This window comes from Aptenodytes patagonicus, chromosome 3, assembly GCF_965638725.1.
Source record: "Aptenodytes patagonicus chromosome 3, bAptPat1.pri.cur, whole genome shotgun sequence".
NCBI classification, from domain to species: Eukaryota; Metazoa; Chordata; class Aves; order Sphenisciformes; family Spheniscidae; genus Aptenodytes; species Aptenodytes patagonicus.
In genome coordinates, this window is record NC_134951.1 from 78804378 (window position 1) to 78829633 (window position 25256).

Sequence of the window (25256 nt, forward strand, 5' to 3'; positions counted from 1 at the left end):
TGAGATCGAATTGGTTTTACTTCAGTAAGAGAATTCATTCAGGGGTTAGTTTGATGAAACTAATCGGTTTAAAAAGTAAATTTTAAATAACTTTTCAGCTGTTTACATATAACACAGATTTAATGTATCTTTATTTAGACAACTGAAAGAATTTTTGGTATTAGGGGCTTGCTTACTTGCATCTCCAATGTTTGTTTGTTTAATTTCTGTCACACCAAGTTTCTTATAACTTGCATTTAGTATCAAAAAATAAACTGGTGCAATTATCTGTTTAAACTAGTTTCTGAATCGTTTCTCCTGTAGCCCAAGACCCATGGGATTCACGTTTTCTAAGCCAAACGCGTTTCAGAGTTGCTCCTAAGACATATGTGTGTCTCCTGCTTGTTTTTTCTGACTCAGAGGGTATGGAATGTCAGTCCAGCGATGCTTGCTTACTTATTGAAGTATTAGCTTCTTGGACTATATGAAAAACAGTGCCCCGTCTGCTTTTTTGTATGAAACTTCTGCAACTTCATACTTGAAGGGAAACCTCTGTCCACCCCACTTTCTTACCCCCATCAAGTTCCTCAAGTTCATTTTGTCTTTTTTTTTTTTTTAATGAGCTGTTTAAGATCTCAGACTCTACCATGTGCCCCCTCTCACCAACCGATCGTTGCTTAGTCGTGAAACCTACTTGCCCCGTGTAGCACTAAAGGTAATTGTAACTCAAAATTTGTTAATACAGCTGAACTTGTTTTACAAATTAATTTAAGCCTATATTACAAAACTGCAATAAAACTAGTAGTAGGAACTCATACAGTTGTAACATTGATACTCATTTGTTGCAGAGTTGTCATGTATATTTGAATCATTGGTGCCTGCTTATCTGATAAAATGAGAGGATTTTGAAACAATTTGTAGATTATTGTGCCTGGGCTTTGTTAAGAATGATGAATATTCAAGTATTAGGGCATTTTGGATGTCTAATTATGGATCATATTTTTAGCTTACCTTTCTTTCAATCTGTTTTGGTGGGGTGGAGAATCTGAAGATTAATACTGAAGGAGAATAACATGTTAAAAATACAAACTGAAGGGGTTTAGAGGACCTCCTGGTAGCTAGAGTGTAAGTTCAGAAAGAGATCTTTAAACGTGCCAGGGTTTTCATTTATTTTGTAAGGTCACCAAGATCTTTTAAGATCAAAGTGCTGTTAAAAGTTGATCCATTTCTAATCTATCTCAGAGTCTGGGGTGAGTGTGTATGTGTGTTTCATCTCTGCCAGCCTCCTTCATCTTCCTTCTTTCCTGCCAATGCAGAACGCATCTTCCTGCTGCTTGCCTGTCCTGACTTTTAGTCTTGTGTTCTGTCTGGTGCTGGTTAACTTCATGAGTTAGTAACCAGTGAGGGTGAGGTACCGCTGTCTGACAGTAGTGTTTTGAGTAGATAAATGTAAAATCAATGATAGTGAATTCCATAGCAAGTTTTTTAAAATCACTGATAGTTTTCCACTTCCAGGAGGAAAACTGTGTTTGAGTTAGGTTTTTATGTCATCTGCTGTTGTACTTGGTAGCTATTCAGGGAAAGATGTATGAATACCTGAAATAAAAGTAGTATAAGAAGCACTAATAAAGTCCATATTTGCAAGAAACAGTTTTTGTGATGACTTTGTGATTCTTCTTTCTTCCTCATATCCTTCAGAATATAATTTCTTTTTTTTTCCAGAGTTAAGTGCCATTGTACGCATTGTGACCTGCCCCAATCTTACACAACTATGGCAAGGGTTAAATTGTATTTTTTAGATATGGGGATTGGAAGGAGGCAGTGTGGCAGGTCACACCTTTACTAACTTGCTTATTGCTCATTAACAGCTGAGAACAGGGTTTGTAATGGAAACAAGCAAAGGAAGGTGCTCTGGCCACAAACCTCTCCACTTTTCTTTCAGACATCTCTGCAACCTTAATACAATTCCTTTGTGTGCATAGATTTGACAGTCTTTGAGCTACATTACCACACCAGTTCTTTTCCAGAGAACCACTGTCTTACATGAATAGAGATTGTTTGGAATTTTGTGATGAAGGAAACATTTCTGTATGACTGTACCTTCTTTTGTTGCAGATGCTGGAAGATATGTAGTGAATAAAACAAGAACGAAGGGCCACCTGATAATTAAGTCAGTGAAGTGCATCATATGATTACAGCATTCTGTCACGAAAATTTGTGTGATGCTAGGCAAATAGCACAAATTAAAATCTTCTGTCTGTTTCTTGTTTTCCTAGAAGCAAGCTAGGAATAAGATTTCAGGGATGTGGTTTGCAAATTGTTGAAAATTCAAGGTGCAATTGAAGTCAGGGAGCGTTGAACACTAAGTGCTCAATGTTCTGAAATGTTAAGCAATAGCTCTTCCCATTTTTGGCACCCAAAAGTATGCTGGCTTGACAGATCTTTCTCTGTCGTGATTTTCCATATATAGAAAGGGAATAATATTATTCTTCCTGTTGTGGTTTAACCTCAGCCGGCAACTGAGCACCACACAGCTGCTCGCTCACTCTCGCCCCCCGGTGGGATGGGGGGGGAGAATTGGAAGAGTAAAAGTGAGAAAACTCATGGGTTGAGATAAGAACAGTTTAATAATTGAAATAAAATAAAATAGTAATAATAATAATAATAGAAGAATATACAAAGCAAGTGATGCACGATGCAATTGCTCGCCATCCGCCGACCAATGCCCAGCCAGTCCCCGAGCAGCGGCCCCCCCGGCCAGCTTTCCCCCAGTTTATGTACTGAGCATGACGTCACATGGTATGGAATGTCCCTTTGGCCAGTTTGGGTCAGCTGTCCTGGCTGTGCCCCCTCCCAGCTTCTTGTGCACCCCCAGCCTTCTCAGTCGGTAGAGCATGGGAAGCTGAAAAGTCCTTGAGTAGTGTAAGCACTACTTAGCTTAGCAACAACTAAACCATTGGTGTGTTATCAACATTATTCTCATCCTAAATCCAAACCACAGCACTGTACCAGCTACTAGGAAGAAAATTAACTCTATCCCAGCCGAAACGAGGACATTCCACTGAGCAGGCCTGCTTTGCAAATAACCTTATTAGTATTTCTGGTATTAATGGATGTTATAGTGAGGAGCACAATAGCAAAGACTGAGTCTTTACTACTTCTAGAGTGGGGAATGAGCCATGTGCAGCAGATAATCCTTAGAGTCACAGTGAAAAGAAGACAAAGTATTCAGTCATCGTTCTGAAAGTCTTTTCTGTTCTTGAATAAGCAGGGGCCCTGTGACCGCATAGCTTGTTGTGTTTCAACTGCTGATCCCTGGACTGCAGCTAGTCTACATACAGGTGCTTCTCTCCAGCCTGCCACCAATTCCTTAAGAGAGAGAGAGAGAACTGCTGTTTTAATACCAAGTAGTTCCCCCTGCCCTGATCTGCAAAGCCTAGGTTGAAGCACTTTTGTTAGTGCTGCAGAAGAGTGATAAGGTCTGCCGCTCCTGAGGAAAGAACAGAAAGAGAAGAGGAGATTGCACAGTTAGTCAGGAAAGGGCTGCTGTTACGTGGTAAGGGAGAAGGCAAGTGTTTGTGTGTTGGGAGAGTGGAGAAGTAGGCTCCTGGTGTTAAGGCAGTGTATTAAGACTACAGAGGGGTTCCCAGAACTAAGATCAAGCCCCTCAGGAGCCAGGATTGGATCATTCAAGCTAAATTTCAGAATCCAGACATGCTCCAGGTTTTATGAAATTGTGTGTGCAGTTCTCTTTGATTCTGTTTGACTTGGAAACCTTAATATTGCTCTGTTGCATTTAGAGTTTTTGTTTGGGAGGTTGTGTGACAAATGTATGGAAAATGAACTTGGAAACCATTGTTTTCCTTTTGATCATACTCAGTTCTCAGTAGATGGTGTACTCTGATGAGAATTCTCTGAGGTCCTTTCTACAGAAGAGGTAAAGCAAAAGGAGAAAAAAAAATTCCTTTGGTGCTACTATTGATTTAGCTATACAAATGGTAATTTCCAAGACTGCATTTTACTTCTACCCATGCCTGTTTTGTTTTATTGGTGTTAAACAATGTTTTATGCTCAACCTAAGAAATGTGATTGGGACCTGGATTGAACAATGCTTTTTCTTGTTGCTGCAATCACATTCTTTCTTTTCTTTCTTTTCTTACAGAAAAGATGAGTGTGCCAACTCAGTCTGTGCATAAAGACAATGGGAAAACCATGGAGAATGTGGAGGAGCACAGCTATAAGCAAGGGAAAAAGATCCGAGACGCCCTAAGGACAACAGAACGAGATCACAAGAAAAATGTGCAGTGCTCATTTATGTTAGACTCCGTTGGTGGGTCTCTGCCAAAAAAAACAATTCCAGATGTTGATCTCAATAAGCCTTACCTCAGCCTTGGCTGTAGCAATGCTAAGCTTCCAGTCTCTGTGCCCATGCCAATACCCAGAACTGCACGCCAAACTTCTAGGACTGATTGCCCGGCAGACCGCTTAAAATTCTTTGAAACCCTGCGGCTTTTGTTAAAACTTACCTCAGTCTCAAAGAAAAAGGACAGGGAGCAAAGAGGACAGGAAAACACATCTTCTGTCTGGCTGAACCGATCCAATGAACTGATCTGGCTGGAGCTGCAAGCTTGGCATGCTGGCCGGAGCATTAATGACCAAGACCTCTATCTCTATGCAGCCCGTCAAGCTATCCCTGATATCATCAATGAAATCCTCACCTTCAAAGTGAACTATGGAAGCTTCTCCTGTGTAAAAAATGGAGCCAGTCTCAATGGTACTTCAGGAGAAGGAGTTTGCAAAGCAACACATGGAACTAGTGCTTTGGGTTACTCAAGTTACCATGAACACCTCCATCGCCAGCGGGTCTCATTTGAGCAAGTAAAGCGGATAATGGAGCTGCTAGAGTATATAGAAGCACTTTATCCATCTCTGCAGGCTCTTCAAAAGGACTATGAAAAGTATGCTGCAAAGGACTTCCAAGACAGAGTGCAGGCACTCTGTCTATGGTTAAATATTACAAAAGACTTAAATCAAAAACTAAGGATTATGGGAACTGTATTGGGCATCAAAAATCTTTCTGACATTGGCTGGCCAGTGTTTGAAATTCCTTCTCCTCGACCGTCTAAGGACAAGGATCCAGAGGATGAAGAAGTTGATAGGGAAACAGAAGTAAAGGAATCCTCAGGAACATGCACAGAGGAGAGCGATGGTGAAGAACAAATCTCTGAGGAGAATGTTGAAGAACTTAGACAAGCCATCAAGAACAATTTTACTAATAAACCAAATTTTGACTTTCAGGACCAGTTTTCAAGGAGGCTTGATAGGCTTGAATCTGAGGATGACTCCACCTCTTGGGTTATTCCAGAATGCAGTGCTGAGGCAAGCTGCAGCCAACACTGTTTGACCTCTATTTACAGGCCGTTTGTAGATAAAGCACTGAAGCAAATGGGGTTGAGGAAGCTAATTTTAAGACTGCACAAGCTAATGCATGGTTCATTGCAAAGGGCCCGTATGGCGTTGGTAAGGAGTGATCACCAGCTGGAGGTAGGTTGCTACTAGTGTAAATGGATAACAGGAGTACCTCCCCTGCTGTATTGTTTCTAACTGAAACTGGAGGAATAGTAACCTTATGAAAGTTTTGGTTGCTCTGTTGGCTTTTGAAAGATAGTGTATGTTATGATTAAGAGCCCAGTTCTGCTTCCACTGAAATGAATCTGTCATTTGACCTGAATTAGAATTTGTGTGAAGCACAAGCTAGTTCTCTGTTCTCGTTTGTAATTGAAATGACATTTTTATGATAACATCTTCGCTTATTACACTTTCTAATATCTAAAGCTCTAAGTCAGAAAAATTACAATGGAAACTGAGGCACAAAAGTTGAATCGTGAGGAAAAATTAGCTATGGAAGTGGTCATTTTCCTTTTCTTGTCTACAAGACTGGATATCTCGCTGCAAGACATCCTTTATGAAAACGTCACTATTGTTCTGGGTTTTTCCTCATCTAAATGAATGAAGTACTGTGGTGGCTCGTTATGCTTGAGGCCAGATCGGATAAATGAATGGACTCTCTTAACCTTGAAATCTCTGAAAGCAAGTCATGTTAGCGTGTTGCATTCTTCAGCGGCTCTTAGTTTAATTTTTTTTTTTAATTTGGGTCTTTTTATATTCTTAATTAAGAATGATTGTGAGGTAATAAAAACAAAATTATGAAATAAGCAGTAAATGAAGGACAGTAGCTGAAGTTTCATATGGTAAGTTGTGGTCATTAATTCTTTCAAGGCAGAATATTGTTTCTTAGTATAAACTGTTACCTAACTTGTAGGCATTTTTATATTGGGAAGAACTAGTAGTGAGGATTACTTGCCCTCTTTGATAAAGTGGCACTGTGTGTGGGGCCTAACCGTGGATTCTGGATGAAGGAATTTCTTAGCCAATGTGCCTGTTCTAATATGGATGCCACATGTGGTCTTTGACACATTGCTGATCTCTTAGTGCTGACTGTCACATTTGCAAAAGGAACAAACATTGTTTATCTCCCTTGGAGGTTATTTTTTTAGGATGAATAAATTTATATTTATAAAGTTCTTTGATTTTGAAAAAGCTTTTATTTGTGCTGTTGCTAATGTAGATATTACTGTAAAAAATGAAGCTATTAGTTAAATTTTTATTTGTTCTCTAATTGGTTTCAACTTGTGTTCTAGGAAGTTTTGCATTAAGAAAATCTTTGTGTATTTCTAAAGAGTCATGTGCCTAAACAGAACTTGCAGGTATCTGTTACAGTAACAAAAAGTACCCCCAAACCATATAAACTTAAATAGAAAGTTCAGCTTAATATATAGGTAGAAATACCTTTAAAAAAACCAAAGGAAATAAAACATAATTTGGGGGTATTGAAAATTACTTTGAACGTATTTTTGAGATTGCTAAACACCTCAAATGTTTTGACTTCATAAGGGTTCTTAAAACAAGTTAATGAAACACTAGTAGCTAGAGTCTTTGCTGCAGCTTCACAGAATTAAACTTTCTGGTAATTTAGCGTTGGATGACTTGTGTAAGATGTAAGGTTAATCTTTTCTCCCTCCTTCTCTACCCTTGTGACTTCTTTGAATGTTCATTTTCAGTAATTATTACATGTTCTTTGGAATATTGTTCTCTTTTAAGAAATGACTTTATGACTAAAGGTGAATGTTATAAAATTGTAAACTTCTTTCCTGCCCCAAAATTAAAAGAATGCTGTCAAAAAAAGAAAATACTGTTTGTTAGAAGTGTGGTACCTACTGCAGCAAAAGATGACATAAGACTAAAATAGAAGAGATGTTTTTGAATTGCTTGGTCTTTGCATCTGACAGTACTTTGAATGTAGTGTCTTAGTTTTTTTTAGTGCAGTTCAGTTTGATATTTGCATGCAGCCGGAGTTGTTAATGTTTTGTTAATCTTTGTTACTTCTGGGTTTTTTTATATCTTGACTCTGTGTTTATGTGTGTACATACACTTCAAAATCTCTGGACATACTTTCATTTCTATTGTTACTTAAACACTATCTTTCATCTAAAATGTGCTTTCTGGATTCTTCCCCTGTATGCATTTTAATGCTCATTTCATCTTTAATATATGTAAATAGCTGTTTTTAGTGTTTTTTAAAGTACAAGTTTCATTCGTCATAGGCTCTGATACTTTAACAAGGCTCTAGGCACTATAGAGTCTGTTTTGTGTAGAAGTTGTATGATTTGATTCTTAAAGAAAATGGCTAATATATCTTATTTTAGTTTAAGAAATCAGAGATGTTATTTTAGTAGAACAGTATTTAAGCCCGTGTACCCTGTTTGTTGTTTATTCAACTGGCTGCACTTTTGAGTATGGATTTTATGTATGATCTCAATAAATGGCTTGGACTTTGTTTTCTTGGGGGTTTTTAAGAAGTATTTGGTAGTCACTTGAAACATTTCAGATTGGGCCCTCTGAAGATTAAGATTAGTCAAATTGAACAATAGAAGTTTAGGTGTCTGATACTAAGCCCTAATGTCATGTGCTGTTATCCTTGATGTTAGAAAATGAAATAACATATTTATTCAATTTTGTTGTGTTATTTTTGCTCATAGACTAGTTCTTTAATATTTTTATAAGAACTAAATTTTCCAATGCTATACTTGCATCACAATGAAGATTGTATTTCTTAAATATTTTGTTGTACTGTAGAAGTGTAGTATTTTCATGATCTGTTATTAATGAAAACTTCTTGTATAAAAGCCTTTAGCTCTGGTGCTATGTGTTTCTTTAAAAGAGAGTTAGTAAAAAGAAGACATTAATACACCATCTAAGAAGATAAGTTCTTGTACTGTAGATCAGTTAGTGATTAAACTTCAACTAAACTTGGTATAGAGGAAATCCCCGCTCATGCATGTTTGCTATCTCTGCATAATGAGCTAGTGGTTTTATAAACCACTTAAGAATCTGCAGTGCATAATACGTTTTGTGCCAACGTTAGACAGTAATGAATATGCTATTCCATCCCCCATGACAGTTGAGAAACATCACAATATTAAAAAAAAACCCAAAAACACTAAGAAAACTGACTTTGTCAGTAACTGTAATTTTGTGTATATCTTCTGAGAAAGCAGAGCTTGTACAACATCGCAGGCACAAATGTCAAAAATGTGTGTGTAGGTGTAAAGGAATAAACAATTTCTTTTTTTTTTTTTTTTTTTCTGCTAGATAATAAGCTTAAAAGTGGCTTAAATTTTTTTAACTTTCTAGGCAGCACTTTAATCACTTGATCTAATTTCTGGTAATGTTTCCCCTCCTTTGAAGTGATATTATTTAAATTTGGCACTGAAGAAAAAACTAAAAAATGCTAGTTATATCTAATATATGAATGAAGGATATTCAGGTGTCATAGTTAGCAGCTGTGAAATGAGAATTAGAATAAAAAAACCTTAAATCTGAAACAAATCTTATCCTTAGATGATGTACAGTGTGTTGTTATCTTTAAGAGCTGCACATATATTGCAGTCCAAATTTTCTTTCTAAATTAAACCCCAGAGCGCCTCCATGTACAGCTTTGCTTCGAATGTTATCACAAGTTATATAGTTTAGATATCTAGGAGGTCTATTTCAGATAGTTTCAATTATTTTCTCTAATTAGAAGTGTCATTTCATTTAAATGTAATTTTCATTTAAATGAAAAATAAGTTTATTAATTGAAAAAAACCCAGCTTGATCTCTTTATATTTTATCTTTCTTTTTTAATTTCAGTTTCAATTTCTTAACATCTACTGAAGTTCATAAGTTAATTTTTCAATAGTTTTGTTCAATTCAGCTAGTGACACTTTCTTGAATACTACATTACTTTACAGTGTGGAGTTTTATATAATATATGCACTATGTATTTGAAAAGGAACAAGGTTACTCACCTGACGTAGCCAAGTGCACACTTGTTTCTCTAGATGTAGTCATTAGTGTAAGACCTTTTGATTTATTTATTTTTTTAATGTATTTTGAAATTCTCAAAGTCTTGTATCTTATATAGGAACATACTCAGGTCATTATTTTATGTTAGGCTTAACTTGTAGGTTCATCATAACAATGATAACAAACGGCAGTTTCTTCCTGTGTAGTGAGGTGATCGCAAGCTTTAATGGATGCTTTAATCATTTTAAAACAGAAATATAAAGTAAGAGATTTTTTTGTTCACTCCCAAGGTTCCATAATTGTTTTCCTCAGCCTGGTGATCCTCAAATAAAAAAAAATAAAAAAGGTTACCTTTAAAAAAAAAGGGGGGGGGGGGGAGAGAAATCAAAACTTCTGTGGTTGATTTGCTGGTTAATAGAATCTTACCTTTTAAAAATAGACTTTTGTGCATGCTACTTTAAACAAATGCTAAATCCTAAAGAATTTGAGGATCCTTTTCATGATACCTATTTCTTGTTACAGTTTTCAGAATTTCCAGATCCCATGTTGTGTTCAGATTATGTGCCGTTATTAAATTCTCCACCTTGTTGTGAGCAAAAATGCAGCACCGTATCATGGGAGGAGCTGAAATCTATGGACTTACCATCTTTTGAACCTGCATTCTTGGTCCTCTGCCGAGTCCTGCTCAATGTTATCCATGAATGTCTCAAGCTAAGGTTGGAACAAAGACCTGCTGGGGAACCATCTCTTTTGAGTATTAAACAGGTTTGCTTCAACTGTTTCTTTTTTATATTGCGTATTTGAAATGGCTTTGTCATTTTGTTATGATAAGGTTTTCGGTTTAAAGAGGATTAGTTTAAGAAATTACAATGTATAATTATGTAATAACTTTTATAAATAGTCTTGTATTTCATATGGAGATCTGGTTTTTGCGTAGTAAACAACTGGTCATATATACCTCTCTGATTTAGACTTCCAGGAATCAAAACTGGTGATAAAAGAGTTATCAGCCAATGAAGGTAAACAGTATTTGTTCCATTTGCATTATAAATTATCTAACCTCGTCCAGCACATCTTCCTCCATTTGGGTTTCTTAAGCAGCTAACCAGTTTTAAGGGTCTGTATATTTCTTTTTTCTTTGATTTGATCCTTTTTTCTTTGCAAATATAAGACCTCTGCCAGCATGCAGTGGACACATAGTAGAAGTTGATTAAGAAGAAAAACAGAATGAAAAAAAAAATTCTACTTTCCCAGCATATTGTTCTATATAAATATCTGATATTTTCTGTGGGTAGTGATCCAAGATTGTCAGTCCTGTCACTGGTTGAGAATGTTGTATGAGGATTTATTTTCTGGTGGTTATCTGATACAATGAAGGCTATTTAGATCAATGCCATTTTTCAAAGTGTAGTCCAGGACATACTAAAATTGTCTGAAGTAATCTCCCTGCTCCCTGGCAAGCATAACCAGATCAGGGTTTTATCAGGTGGTCTTTAAAGGTAAACATTTAAATAAGCTCTTGGGCTGATTCTGATTTCACATTCCAGTCATCTGCTGCTCCAAAATCAATTGCTAAGTTACATTATGGTCCCAAATAAATTTCAGTCCTCTCTCTTCCCCTTCCCCACCCCCCGCCTTTACTCCCCCTCTTTTTCTTTCCTTGGTATACTAGGATTTTGGATGCCCTTATATCCAAAAGCACAGTGCCTACAATTTCAATCTTAAGAGTCCTAGTTACAGTAAAATATAGTACAGCCTACTGTATTGTAAAGCACAATATATCCTTTTTTTCCCCAGAGACTGGGGCTATTTTTTTGCCCTTATATTTTGTATTCTCCTTGTGGACTTTGAGTTAAGTAAAAATGACAGTTTCTTCCTGGAAAACAATGTGTTTGTTACAGACTGTTTTGATGATATACTGTCTTGCTAATTACATTGGAAAAAATGAATCGAACTCAGCAAATGCTCACTGTCCCACGCAGTATTTCTGAACAGGCAAAGGAGCTGTGGAGGCTGTTTCACAAATAGATCTATTTGTTTCCTGAAAAATTATATTTCCTAAAATCTTAAGCAGGCTCAAAACAGAGTCTAGGGTTCTGTTTTGTTCTGCAAGTTCACAGAATATTACAGAATTACAGAGACGTCTGGATTGGAGATACTCTGGTCCAACCTTCTGGAAGCTGGGCCCTATATTAGGTTATCCAGGGCCTTGTTAGGCCAGATCATGAATACTTTCAGTGAGAGAGAGATTCCACTGCTTCTCCAGCCAATCTGTTCCAGCGTTTATTTTTTCTCCCAGTAAAGCATTTTTTTCTTGTATCCAGACAGAATTTCTCTGAAGCAACTTGTGCCTGTTGCCTCTTGTCGGGTCGCCGTGCATCCTTGTGAAAGGAGTGCCCCCGTTTTCTCTGTAACTACCCTCTAGGCATTGGAAAACTGTGATTAGATTCCTCTTGCCTATTCTCTTCTCTAGGTTGAACAAACCCAATCCCTTGAATTGTTCTTCACATGCATGTAGCACAGGGTAGTTTGGTTTCTATAGTGATTGACCTAGTGGGTGTCATTTGGGGTACTGAGACCTTTAAGTGTCTCCTCCTTTTTGGTACCATTTGAAATGTGTAGCAGTACTGTTTGAATGTGTCAGGCATGCTAGTCCTGATACTCAACTTTTCCAAGGTGAGGTTAATTTTTTGGGTTACTAGCAAGTCAATTCTATTTAAAGGAAAAAATCTGGTTTGCAAGAAAAAGTATACACACAAAAAGAAGACCAGCACAGGTTATATGCTTCCTACAGTATGCTTTTTCTCCCATCCTTTCTTGCTAGCTTCCCCTTTTTGAGCCACGTTGTCCATGTTCCACTTTTAGCAATAGCTTTTGTGATCCTGATGATCCTGTATTATCGGAGACAGCTGTTCTCTTTTAATGGCAATTTGCCATTATGTGGTGGCAGTGTAGTTCCTGAACAGTTCAAGATGGTTCTCAGGTTCTGCATTTGTGCTGAGAAGTTGAAGGGTGTGTGTGTATGTACACGTGCCCATGGGTTATTTCTGTTAGGTGGTTAAATTAGACACTGTTTGTCTGTTATAACCTGTGTTGAGTGTCTTAGAGCACCATGATCTTCTGCAAAATAACTATCAGATCTCTCTGGATCTTTCATACCAGTTTGTATCTTCAGAAAGGTATGATGACAGATGATACTGTCATTTCATAAAAGCTTCTTCCTTACAAAAATCAGTGGACAAATTAGGTCAATACTGCTAGAAGATTTTTAGTTCAGGATTATAGGATACTGTAATAGAGAAATGCAATTTACAAATAAGTAATTTCTTCTTTATCAACAACCATTTAAGTCTATAACTAGAAGCACAATAGCATATTGTATGTTGATGCAGGTGCTGATTTCTTAATTACCAGTTGTTATTCGCACACCTGTTAACCAGGTAATATTTGAACATGTTTTGATGATTAAAGAAGCCAGCTACAGGATGTGTGTTTGGATGGGGAAATCCATATCTGACGATCAGCACTCTGTCTAGATGATCTTAACAGCTCGTGGTACCTCCTGGAATTTTTGGGTCAACAGTCCTTATGTCAGCCATCAACATTTTGTGCAGACTGCTTATGGTCTGTTACTGTCATGTGGCATGCATTAACTCTAAGGTAGTCTGACCTAGTTGAAAAGTGAAAAGTCACACCTACCTGGTTTCTGATAAGTGACTGACACCACTTGGAGCAGGGCCACAATGTACTGACTAGTTACTGTGTTCTGCTTAATCAGGTTTTGTGTATCGGGTATAGTTATATACATACACATTCTTTAGTGTGCTCATTATAGACCATATTTTTGTTTGCCTATTGCCTTGTGAGTTTCAGTTTCAAAAGTTGACACTTAAAATTAGCACTACAGGGTTTTTTGTAAATCCTATATTCTGTTATTCAATAGCACTACACATGACTGTATAGCAGTATTATTTAAACAGAAAATCTCTATCTTAATGAAGTATTGAGAGTATTTTATTTTGGAATACACAAATGTTACTCTGCAAGTTTTAGAAGTGAACTTTGCTTGGATCTGTAAGATATGCCATACTATATAGTAAACTTTTATGGATAAGTGATATTGCCAAGTCCCATCTGTCTCTGTGAATAATGGGTATTTAAATACCAATTTTAAATTCTTTTAACAAATTATGTTTTTCTTTGTGGATCCAAGGGCAAAAAAACCCAATAGGCTAACACAGAGTACACTGGATGTGATTGAGTGGAGAGTGAAGACTGCACATTCATTTCTAAATATGACATGTGAGGGATATAAATGTGTAATTATTGGATTTCCACCTTAGGGGAAAAAAAATAGTAATTTTTTATTTTTCACCTAACATTGGTAAGTTTTAAACTACAGAGTTCAGAATAATATCCGTGTTTCCCCTGCATGCGGGGGAGTGCAGTGTAATGTGTTCTGGCCTATAAAAGATTCCAAAGACTCCTGTTACATTAATAACACTATTGTATGTTTTCTTGCTTTCATGCCATTGTAATTTCTCATGCATTGAGTCCACTATAGTGATATATTATTTTGCCAGGGTAGCCATTATACAAGATTTTAAAAAGCAGATTAACCAACCAACAATTCCATTCCCTCTGACCTTCCAAATGAACCCCTCTCTTCCTCTCAGACTCTTGATTTAATGAAGTTGTTGCTCAGAAAAGAAAGGGATTGTCAGACCTGGAGACCAATAATAATTTCAGAAGAATACACACTTAGCACTGGAAGGACTTCTGAAAGAAAGGCGTTTGTTAGTATAGGTTTGAAACCGTTCTTGCTGCTTGCGTACTCCTATGTCTGTGGTTGTGCACGTTTCTTCAAATAAAAAAAAGCTGTAAGCTTTCAGGGAGTGGTGACAGCTATTTGGCCAAAAGTGACCACTTTTATGGTTGAAAAGGTAACTTCCGTCATGTTGACTGTGCCGAGGGAAACAACAGAAGAAATACCAACTGTTTTCAGGTCTGGTATGGGTTTAGAGTTGTGGACACCTGCCCAATAGTTTGACAATGAATTTCCTGTGGTAAAACATTTCTCATAGGTCTTTAAGCATCTGTCAAACACATTGCATATTATTCCTGACTTGCTTCCATTTAAACCGGTGATTTGATGATTGTGAGCCCTCTTGCCCACTTCTAAACTTTTTAACTATCCAGTGAGTTGCTTGCTGTGGCCCTGTGCAGGGAATGAAGTCTGAAACATCTGCCTCCATCTCCGTTTACAGTTATGTGGCAAATGGTGTGATGGCAATTAAATAATCCTGGAAAACTAGTCACGTCTTTCCTGCAGACATGTAGAGTGACTGTATGCATTTCTAAAAACTGTAGAAGTTATGTAGTGATAAACTAACATATTTAGACAAACTGGACTCACAAATTAAGCTTTCACTTCCCAGGGAGCATTTAAGAGTAATGTCTTGACTGATGGCAATTTTGGGGTTTTTCTCTTGCAGCTAGTGAGAGAGTGTAAAGAGGTTCTGAAGGGTGGCCTGTTAATGAAGCAATATTACCAGTTTATGTTACGGGAGGTGTTAGATGACTTACAAAAGATTGATTGCAACATTGATTCTTTCGAAGAGGACCTGCATAAAATGTTAATGGTAAGCTTCAAAAAGAAGAATGTATTTGGAGTTCTAGTAAGTGTGTTAATCTGAATACTGTTAATAGAAATCTACTATTCCTGTTGGGTATAGGTCTTGCTATTTTTTTGTTGTTGTGCTACTTTAACATAATTGTATTGTTTTAATGGACTTGTAACACGGTAGCCATTGCCATTTTAGCAATGATTTTAGCAATACTGATTTTCGTCTACTGGACTGTGGTACAGTATACTTGTAAACTGCCTGTATTTACAATAAAATGGTTCATAAATAGAACTGTAAATTCCATACATTTAAACTAAACTTCTAATAACTTTTTAGTATTGAATAAAAAAATAAATACACTTGTTTGACTAACATCATGTCTTAATATCTTGGTATTGCATTCATCTATTAATGATACCTTATGTTTAATGTGTATTCATTATTGCAATAAGTTAAACACAAAGAAGTATTTTCAAGACAATCGCTAGTGTTTTGTTAGCAGAGCTGTTGATACCATCTATTGTTGAGTACACATGGATTTTCCTATTACATGCTTTTCATTGCCTACTGTGGTGAAAATACAATGTTTTACCTGAAGTTTCTTATGCTGCGTGCCTGCCTTCATCTCCATCTGAAATTTCTAGAAACTTCCAGCAGAAATGACGTGGCTGGATGACAGGAAAATGGTTCATCTTGTCTTTGAAATTCCATGGTTCATCTTGTCTTTGAAATTCCTTACCTGTTTTTTTAGGTAGCTGTAATGTTTTATTGCTTTGAGGCTAGATCTTGAACTTCGGTGGCAGTTTTGATTGTATAAGTATTTTGCTTTTTGTAGGTCTTGAAAGCAATGGTAACAAGACTGTGTAAATAGGAATAAATATATCAGACTTCAGAGAATCACAGTTTGTGCCTATTCAGAGTTGCAGGTTACTGTGGTGCCAGCAGCAGGGGGGAAAGATTGGATGAATGGTCAAGATTGTCAGAAGATTGGGACAGCTGAGCAAAAAGAGCTGAAGAGATGATCTGGACTGAAAATAGGGTTAGGGAAAACTTCTGTGAAGTCAGAAAGTTAAGACAGGATTAATGAGGGGTGGGGGGTGGAACTTTGTCTTTTCCTGTGGATTCCTTGTGTAGGTAGGCAAGGTAGCTAAGAAGAGTATGGGAAGAGGAATATAGGCTGAGAGCAAAAGGCGAATTAAATAAAGTCAAGAATGGGGCTACAGCCTGAGACTATTAGTACACAGTACCTACCTAAGCCAGAGTAGACTTTTAAGGTTTTCCATATCCACTCTCGTGAGACCCTACCTGGAGTACTGTGTTCAGCTCTGGGGCCCCCAGCACATGAAAGACATGGACCTGTTGGAGCGGGTCCAGAGGAGGGCCATGAAGATGATCGGAGGGATGGAACACCTCTCCTATGAGGACAGTCTGAGAGAGCTGGGGTTGTTCAGCCTGGAGAAGAGAAGGCTCTGGGGACACCTTATAGCTGCCTTCCAGTACCTGAAGGGGGCCTACAAGAAGGCTGGAGTGGGACTTTTTGCAAGGCTATGTAGTGATAGGACAAGGGGTAATGGCTTTAAACTGAAGGAGCATGGATTTAGATTAGATATAAGGAAGAAATTCTTCACTATGAGGGTGGTGAGGCACTGAAACACGTTGCCCAGAGAAGTTGTGGATGCCCCATCCCTGGAGGCGTTCAAGGTCAGGTTGGATGGGGCTCTGAGCAACCTGATCTAGTGGAAGGTGTCCCTGCCCATGGCAGGGGGGTTGGAACTAGATGGTCTTTAAGGTCCTTTCCAGCCCAAGCCATTCTATGATTCTATGATCTTGGCATTATTACAGTGTGGTCCGAAAATACCTGAAACCAACAGGAAGTGTCTTAACCATTTCTAAGGAGGGACATTGCTTGATATTATGGATTATTGAACTAAAACAAATTTCAGCTAATTTTTTGCATTCAGTATGATCCTGAAGGGCAGATGTTTGAAGAAGAATTGTACTTACCTGGATTTTTATGTTGGTTTAAAACAATAATAATTAAATAAAGGTGAGAGATAAGACCTGATATAAAGGAACACAAGGTATAATGTAGAATCTGAGAAGCTTGTTCACTGCACTTACCCATATGCAGGAGGATGTGTTCAGAGAAAGCCTTTTGGAGTAATCCAGTTAATTAAAGATTTAGAAACTGTTTTTCAGTAGTTCAGCTTTAAAAACTCTGGCCACTGTGGGTATTCACTGATACAATGGTGAACAGCAGCACAACAAGCAAGGTGGTGATACTGTCAGTATTTTCAGAAAAGTATCATGGAGACAATAGTACTTAATACTTCAGTAGCATTTTCTACTTCCGAGCCATAAATTGCACCTTTTGTGTGGAAACACGTAGCTCATTTCAGTCATAGCAAACAAAAAATGTTGTAGAAATATTTTCTACAATTTTTATCATATTGGAATTGTTTGTTGATTTGAGAAGCTATAGTCCTTAGTACATCTGTGTAACGATTTCTGTTTAAATTATCTCTTTCCATGTACAGGTTTACTTTGATTATATGCGAAGCTGGATCCAAATGCTACAGCAGTTACCTCAAGCGTCTCATAGTTTAAAAAATCTGTTGGAGGAAGAATGGAATTTCACCAAAGAAATAACTCCTTATATAAGAGGAGGTGAAGCTCAAGCTGGAAAACTATTCTGGTAGGTTTTATTTAAGTACTCTGCTTACGGTGTTGATTTGTACCAGATACGTATTCAAGGCAGCACTTGTTCAGGGTTCCCAGACTGGGCTTCTTGAGGCCTCAGTAAGTAGTTGATAGTCTTCGTGACTTTATGGATTACTACAATGACTGTAGCTATAGGATGCAGTAAGTGCAGATTGCTCTTATTCTAGCTATAACAGGAATGACTGCTTCTATGGAAGGTCCTTATTCCTGCTAGCCCTGTGCATACAGAGTAACTGAGGGCCCCCAAGATGCTGCTTGTTCCTGCAGGTGGACTTAGCAACGCTGCTGTCTTGCGTTGGACAGAGTAGGAAGAAGTTTAAGGTGCCATGCTACCTGAATAAGACTCTGAAGTTCCACTGTTTCTGTTGCTACAGTGATATTGCGGGAATGCTGCTGAAATCTACAGGAATATTTTTAGATTCTGGACTACAAGACAGTTGTGATGAATTTTGGGCCAGTGCCGATGACAGTACTGCATCAGATGAAATCAGGTACTAAGACCTTTGGCTTAATAATAATAAACACACTTACTCGTGTTTCTGTAGCCCTGACAGGTACATACTGCATTTTATTTCTTAGAATGAAAACTTCATAAATGCAAGACTCCATAGACTTTATTGCTGATATTTCTGTATGCAGTAGTAATGAACCATCATTTTGTTTGTTCGAAGCCTAGTAACCTTCTTTTTAGTTCAGGGTATGAGAGATTGTTTATGTAACATTCTTTAAATTCAATTTTTATATCCTTACCAAAAATGTGCCTGTGCAAGTTCAATTTATTTCAGTCAGCTGCTTGTAAATATTTATCTTTTCTATGTTCTTTCTTTTGACATATATGTAAATAATCCTTATTTTCTAATAGCTATAAAAATGCAATATGATTTAATAAATCATTGTGACTTCATTCTTATCAATGTTTCAGGAGGTCTGTTATAGAGACCAGCCGAGCACTCAAAGAACTGTTTCATGAAGCTAGAGAAAGGGCCTCCAAAGCTCTTGGTTTTGCTAAAATGCTGAGGAAGGTAAGTTAACAGTAGAGTCTCATCTTATATGCTTTAAAGAAATTCAGTCTGAAAGCATATTCTTTTGTTTTGTCATTACTTGTAGGACCTTGAAATAGCAGCAGAATTTGCATTGTCAGCCCCTGTGAGAGATCTTCTGAACGCTCTGAAAACAAAAGAGTATGCGAAGGTAAATTCAGTTTAGAGGCACGAAAGTAGAGTGGTGATGCTAAGCAAAATGTCAAAGGATATTTATTGACATACTTTTAGATTTTTTTAATATGGCATCTATATCTCAACATTTAAAATGTTGTGTATTTAATATTGAATTGTGGCAGTCAAATTATTTTCTGTACCTGTGTTTGTGTGAGTGAGAATGCTAGTCTATGTTTTGGGAAATCAGTGTCTAATTCCTTGTCTTCCCAAAAATTCTCTTTGACTTAGGAAAAGCCATTTTGCTTCAACAGTACTTACTCATTTGTGGGAGGGGAGTAATAACACTTAGTAGGGAGTGTTATGAAAAATAAATGCTTTAAAGTTTATGAGGTAAACAGATACATCAGTAAATGGACATGTTTAAGTAGATAATCTCAGACTATGGACCTGTGTTTTGTGTACTTGTATAGTGGAGGTCTGCTCTAGTGAGCTTCCTTGAGAGTACTAAGGATGTGAGAAATGCAGGGACTGTGTTCTGTTTCAGAATAACTATTGCTAGAAAACTGTTGTACAGCAAAAGTAGGTTAAACTCTCGGTGCCCAATATTTACGGCGCTATAAATTCCCGCATTTATGGTTTTGCACTTTATTCCTTAAAAATTCCTAGGTCAACAAAATTTTTATTGTAGTTTGAATTTAGGTAAATAAATTGCTTCAACAGATTAAATTTACTTGGATCTGCTGTTCTTTTTTGTCCTTCCATACTTTAATATATATAATACCCAACTGGGAAATAATCTACCAACTTTTGCATGACAAAGTTCTTGTTAGATTGATGTAAATGATTGCTAAAAGTAGAAATTGGTTCAAGGGGAGACTGACAAGTTCATAGGAGAGAAGTTCATAAAGGGTTGTTAAATACATGGATAATACATCTGGCTCAGCAGGACCCTGGTCTGTGAATTGTTTAAGAGTGGGAGAATAGTCAGGGAAATTAGTATATGTTTACTTTTAAAAAATATTTTTCCCCAGGTATCCACTCTTGTCTGCTTTAAGACACAGTATTAAATTTGGTAGACCTTTTAGTTAAAGATAGTATCACTGTTCTTATGCACATGTTTTGAAGAAAAAATTGAATCTTGAGTTTGAAAAATCTGTGTAAGCGCATGGGTTAAATAATCTAGATAGATTATTTGGATCTCAAGATGTATCCCTCTCTATTTATTACCTCTCCCCTTTTTTCACCACTCAAAATGACACACATTTTGGTGATTAACACTTCATATATTGTCCCTCTAACATCCTGTAGGGACTTTAAATTTTTAACAGCCTTTTCAGTCAGATGCTCATTAGTTTTGGGAAACTATTTTAGCTTTCAGTAACAACCACCTAGTTTTTACATTGAGCTATAGATTATAATGGTTTTAATTAATAAAATATGGCTGCCTAATGGTAAAAAAAGTTGAGTGCAGTGTTTTGTCTTAGCTTGATGACATCAAACTCTGAAAAGAGAGAATTAAACTTCATTGTAAGTCAGTTACCTCATGTCAAATCACAGGTATCAACTATTTTATTGTTTTCACAGTCTGATTCTGATGCCTGACTTGGTTAAAGTATTGTTACCAATGTGACAGATATAATGCAGAAGTAGTTTTTAAGTAGTATAAGCAGTATTTTATTAAAAGCAAACACTCTTATTGGACTTAATGAACCTTTCTTTCATGAATAGTAAAAGAATAACTGATATTTTTTTAGCCATATTTTTGCTTACTCTTGTAGCCATTAGAAATGTTATGTGGATTCTTAGAGCTCCTGAAGGAATTTTTCTTCTTTTAATATTCCAGTCTTAAAAATGTGTGCTTCGTAAGTCTTAAATAAGTCTTGACTAATTTACTTTTTAAAATATGTGTATATATATTTTATACATATACACACACATATGTAGTATATATGTGAAATTGGACTTTTTTGTAACAGGATTCCTTTAGAAGAATATGTAGAAGGATCAATTGAAGGTGCAAGGAAAGATGTCACTGAAAGTTGGTGATCTGGTGGATTTCAAGACAAATAATTTCTTATAATGCATTTTGAGTTTTAGTGCAAAAATGGCTGAATATATTGGTTTAGTATATATATTGCACAGCTGTTTAAGAAGGAAACTCTCCCTGCTGCTTAAATGAGATGACATTTATCTATTTTATGTATCATAGAAGACAGTGAGACTCACTCATTCAGAATATTTTTATTTTTTTTCTACAGGTACAAATCCCTGGACTTGAGAGTTTACAAGTATTTGTACCAAATAGTATTGCAGGGGAAAAATCTGTGATTTTACAGCTTCTCAATGCAGCTGCTGGAAAGGATTGCTCAAAGGATTCAGATGAGGTTGCATATGAGGCCTATTTACTAATGACCAAACACAGTGATAAAGACCATGAATTAGATGACAGCTGGAGTGCATGGGAGGGTCAGCCGGTCAAAGTAGTGCCACAAGTAGAAACTGTTGATACGCTGCGTACCATGCAGGTGGGTTTTGTTGTTTTTTTTTCCCTGTTCATGTGATCTCCACACTTCTGTGAATGCTTATCCTTTCAGATTAACCACAGTAATTTAAGTGAGGCATGTGTCCTTTTATAGGTAATAAAAAATTAAATTCAAGGATAGGGTTGATTCTTGGTTGCGTTAATGCAAGTATTAAATTAAATGGATTTTAGCATTCTTACAAAGATTAATCTCTACAATGTCCGTTTTTCAGGGTTGGACTTTTATAATAAAGAGATACTTTCAATATCTAGTTGGGGGTTCAGTATCAGAAGTGTGGATAGGACTTGAAAACTGTACATTTTATTAAGAAGTCACCAGTCTCCAAGAACGTGCGGCAGTTGTGTGCTTTACACACACTGAGGCATGAAACCGGGTACTTTCAATCTTGGATGAATTGTGACATTTAAAGTTGAATTTCTGTGGAAGCTACTGGATGTTCTGCAGGAAGAAATCTTTCCAGTCATACTTCCCTTCATCCCAAGCCCACAGGGGTTCCCTGCCAGCAGTTCTGCTACGCTCTAGCAACTGAGCCAGCTGCAGCTCCCTGCCCCTCCTGTTCTCATATCCTTATGTTAAGCGAAGTGAATTTTCCTTTTGGTACGTCATGCAGTTCCTTGGATCCCTACCATAAATGGGCTCTACTGTCCACGAACAGAGTGACTTTCTGTGTCGCTGTGCCTGGCCTCTAGCATTCAGAGGGCTCTAGCAATTACAGGCAGTTGAAAAAGTCACTCCTGTATATACTGCTGTTTTTAATGTGCAAGCGTGTTACTTCTTCCAGACTGAACAGTAGAAATACAGCCTTTGATTAAGTGCTTAGAATTTCATTGGGCTTCTGTCAAAGTTAGCATTTCATTCAGAAAATGAAAACAGCAAAAGATGGAATTTGGTTTGCAAATGGTATTCTATCTGACATATGTAAGTGTACCTAAAATGCTGGGTGTTTGTGTATGTGTTTATATGTATATGTGTATAACACTGTTTATTAATTTTTGAAAATCCAATATTGAAAGGTTAGGAAGTAAAAAGTCCTTCAGAAAGATTGTCCTGTGTCTTTAAAAAACATGTTCTGATTGCAAACTGGAGAAAATGTAAGGTGTTATTTTAAAAATACTCATAAAATAGAAGAATCTCATCAACATTTAAACAATTTTGAGCATGAAAATATTTTTTGGGGATGAGGTATTGCAAATCTGGATGGAGTAGGTCTTGTTTTATGAGTCACTTGTTGCAGATGCATTGTCTGTAGTTTGAAATCAACAGAGCTTAGTATGTGACTCATAGTGCCGCAGCAAAGGCGACACCATCTGTGACTGTGTACTTTTATAGACTTCTGCAATATCAGAGGTCTGGTTTCCAAAACATATTCTTACATTTTAATAACTTTCAAAATTTGAGCAAATACTGTGTGGTAAATCTATGGCTTTCCTTGTTCAATAGTAGGTTTTTGTCCTGAAGTGTATTACGTTACTTGGATAAAACGTGCTTATTTATGTGATGGTTGTTACCTCCATCTGCTTTGAGAAAATATAATTATTTTGCTTAGATGCTGCCTTTCTGTGTATAACTATTCTGAAGATAATTTTAATACAGTGTTCCCCAAACCTTTCCAGAAGTGAATAGAAGTATATTCCCCTTGCAAACTTGCTGTGGCATTTGCCCTAATAGAGCTCTGCTCATAAGATGAGAGTTTATCAAGTTCAGTTGCCAGCATCAAGCTTTTCTGTGTGAATTAAAGATTTTCATGAGTAGCGACAAAAGAGGTCTTTCATACTTTAGAATTAAAAAAATAACCAGTTGGAATTTGCTGATATGGGACATGTTTTTATGGAGAGGATTTTGTTTATAAGAACTAGTGGTATCTTGTATTCCTAGGTTGATAACCTCCTCCTTGTAGTCATTCAATCTGCCCACCTTGTGAGTCAGAGAAAAGCTTTCCAGCAGTCTATTGAAGGGCTCATATCTCTGCACCAGGAACAGACATCCAGCCAACCAGTCATCGCCAAAGCTCTACAACAGCTAAAAGTAAGCAGTTTTTGAGATTATCTCAGTCAAAACTGATGGTGCTTTGTTCATTGATAAGTAAAAATGTGTAAGGAGACTTGATTGCAATGCTAATGACACATTCTGCAATTGTAATTTATGCAACCTCTATGGACTTTACTTTCAGTACAATTTTCATTCTGTTTTTGCAAAGGATTCGTGAGTGTATTTTTGAGCAATATTGGTGTAATCATTTTTGCACTGGGTAAGTGGGAAACAAGTCCATAATGCAATAGAAATATTAATAGCAACAGAATAAATACATCTTCATATGAGAGCACTATTGAATTGAAAGGAAGTGTTTGTTTTCATAAAAATAAATTCTACCAAAATTCATGATCTGCAAGAAACAGCTTTTTTCCCTATATTTGGAGAAGCTGGCTGCTTTGTGATGTAGAAGTGGGTAGGTGTCTCTCTGTTTTTTCACTCTTGTTTTTGGTGGGGTTTTTTTGTTGTTGTGGTGGTAGTTTTTTTGTTGGATGAGGGTTTTCTTTGGTGGGTTTTTTTTTGTTTGTTTGGGGGTTTTTTGGAGGACCCAGAAGAGCAAAGATTTGTTAGGTTGAAGTTGCAATATCAGGTTCCCCCTGAGTTCAGTAGAAGCTGTGTCCACATACCAGCGTGAAAATACAACCAAAGGCTTGGTCACATTATAGATAGTAAAACTCATTTTCTCTATTCTTGTCTGTCTGATTTTGGTTGGGTGTTGTTTGTTTGGGTGTTCCCTCCCCCCCCCTTTGCTGTCTTTGTTTTAAAGTTTCACTCAAGCAAACAAACTTAATTATAATACTTAGTTAATTATAAGACTTGCTTAGTGCAACTGGTGGAAAATGTTTGTTTTTCCAAGACTGAATGAATTGTGATGGCATTAAAGTACATTTCCATTTAAAATAATGTAATTGTTAGATTCATGTTTGCCTTAGTCTTGTCCACTGTAGAATATAAATAATAATTTGATGCTCCCCCCGCATCCGTTTTTCTTGTTGTTACTCAGAGTGATGCATTACAGCTATGCAATAAGATAAGCAGTGCCATTGATAGAGTTGATCACATGTTCACATCTGAGTTTGATGCTGAAGTTGATGAATCTGAATCTGCTACTTTGCAGCAATACTACCGGGAAGCCATGATTCAGGGTTATAATTTTGGGTTTGAGGTAAGGAAACAAAAACTTAATGACACATTTGTTTTGTAGTATTGGTAAAAACCAATTGGAATGTCTGTTTTTGCATTGGTGCAAATAAGGTAACTATAACTGTGGAAATACGAAGAATTCTAGCAGAACATCATAAAAAATACATGTTGCCACAGAAATCTTATGTGAAAATGGTTGAAAAAGAACAGATAGATCTATTAAATTCAGACTCCAATTAGCAATGCTTGGAACTCTCAAAAGCTTTAAGAACTTGATGAATTCAGGTGTAGTCTTGTAGACTCTGCTACTTGGCAGCATTTTAGATGAAATCAGAAATATCCTTTGATATTGAATGTCATTGTGTAACTTGGCTTCTCGCAGTTTTTCAGCCTAGAATAGCATAATACTGTAATAGGAGCCATTCTTTCAAAGTTTATGGTGGTACTTTGATGCAGTGGATATAGCTTTTGAGTGCCTGCCTTAGAGTGCTGATGAGGAAATGTCATGTTCAGATGCTTTTAGTATACTGTTTTACTATTTGATTCCTGTGAGCTTTGTAAATTTTTTTAAGATTGTATCATACTCTAACATACTTCTAAGGATAGTCTTCTAAAAAACAGCTGGTATTTCTGTTTAATTTTTTAAA

The 25256-nt window shown here is 36.8% G+C and overlaps 1 protein-coding gene across 8 annotated transcripts in view; it reads left to right on the top strand.

The window, feature by feature from the left end:
- MAP3K4 (mitogen-activated protein kinase kinase kinase 4) overlaps window positions 1–25256 on the top strand; it is a 77293-nt gene that overhangs the window by 21341 nt on the left and 30696 nt on the right. For 4 of the 8 annotated variants that reach the window (XM_076333947.1, XM_076333950.1, XM_076333948.1 and 1 more), the window contains exons 3-12: window positions 4142–5523; window positions 9910–10152; window positions 14883–15029; window positions 17552–17709; window positions 18110–18226; window positions 18658–18757; window positions 18843–18926; window positions 21151–21417; window positions 23311–23460; window positions 24470–24631. In XM_076333947.1, coding sequence (XP_076190062.1) covers window positions 4142–5523; window positions 9910–10152; window positions 14883–15029; window positions 17552–17709; window positions 18110–18226; window positions 18658–18757; window positions 18843–18926; window positions 21151–21417; window positions 23311–23460; window positions 24470–24631 — 2810 coding nt within the window. Of the gene's footprint in view, window positions 1–672; window positions 695–2094; window positions 2150–4141; window positions 5524–9909; window positions 10153–14882; window positions 15030–17551; window positions 17710–18109; window positions 18227–18657; window positions 18758–18842; window positions 18927–21150; window positions 21418–23310; window positions 23461–24469; window positions 24632–25256 lie in introns of those variants that run through there. The other 4 variants (XM_076333953.1, XM_076333954.1, XM_076333949.1 and 1 more) reach the window with 4 other exon arrangements.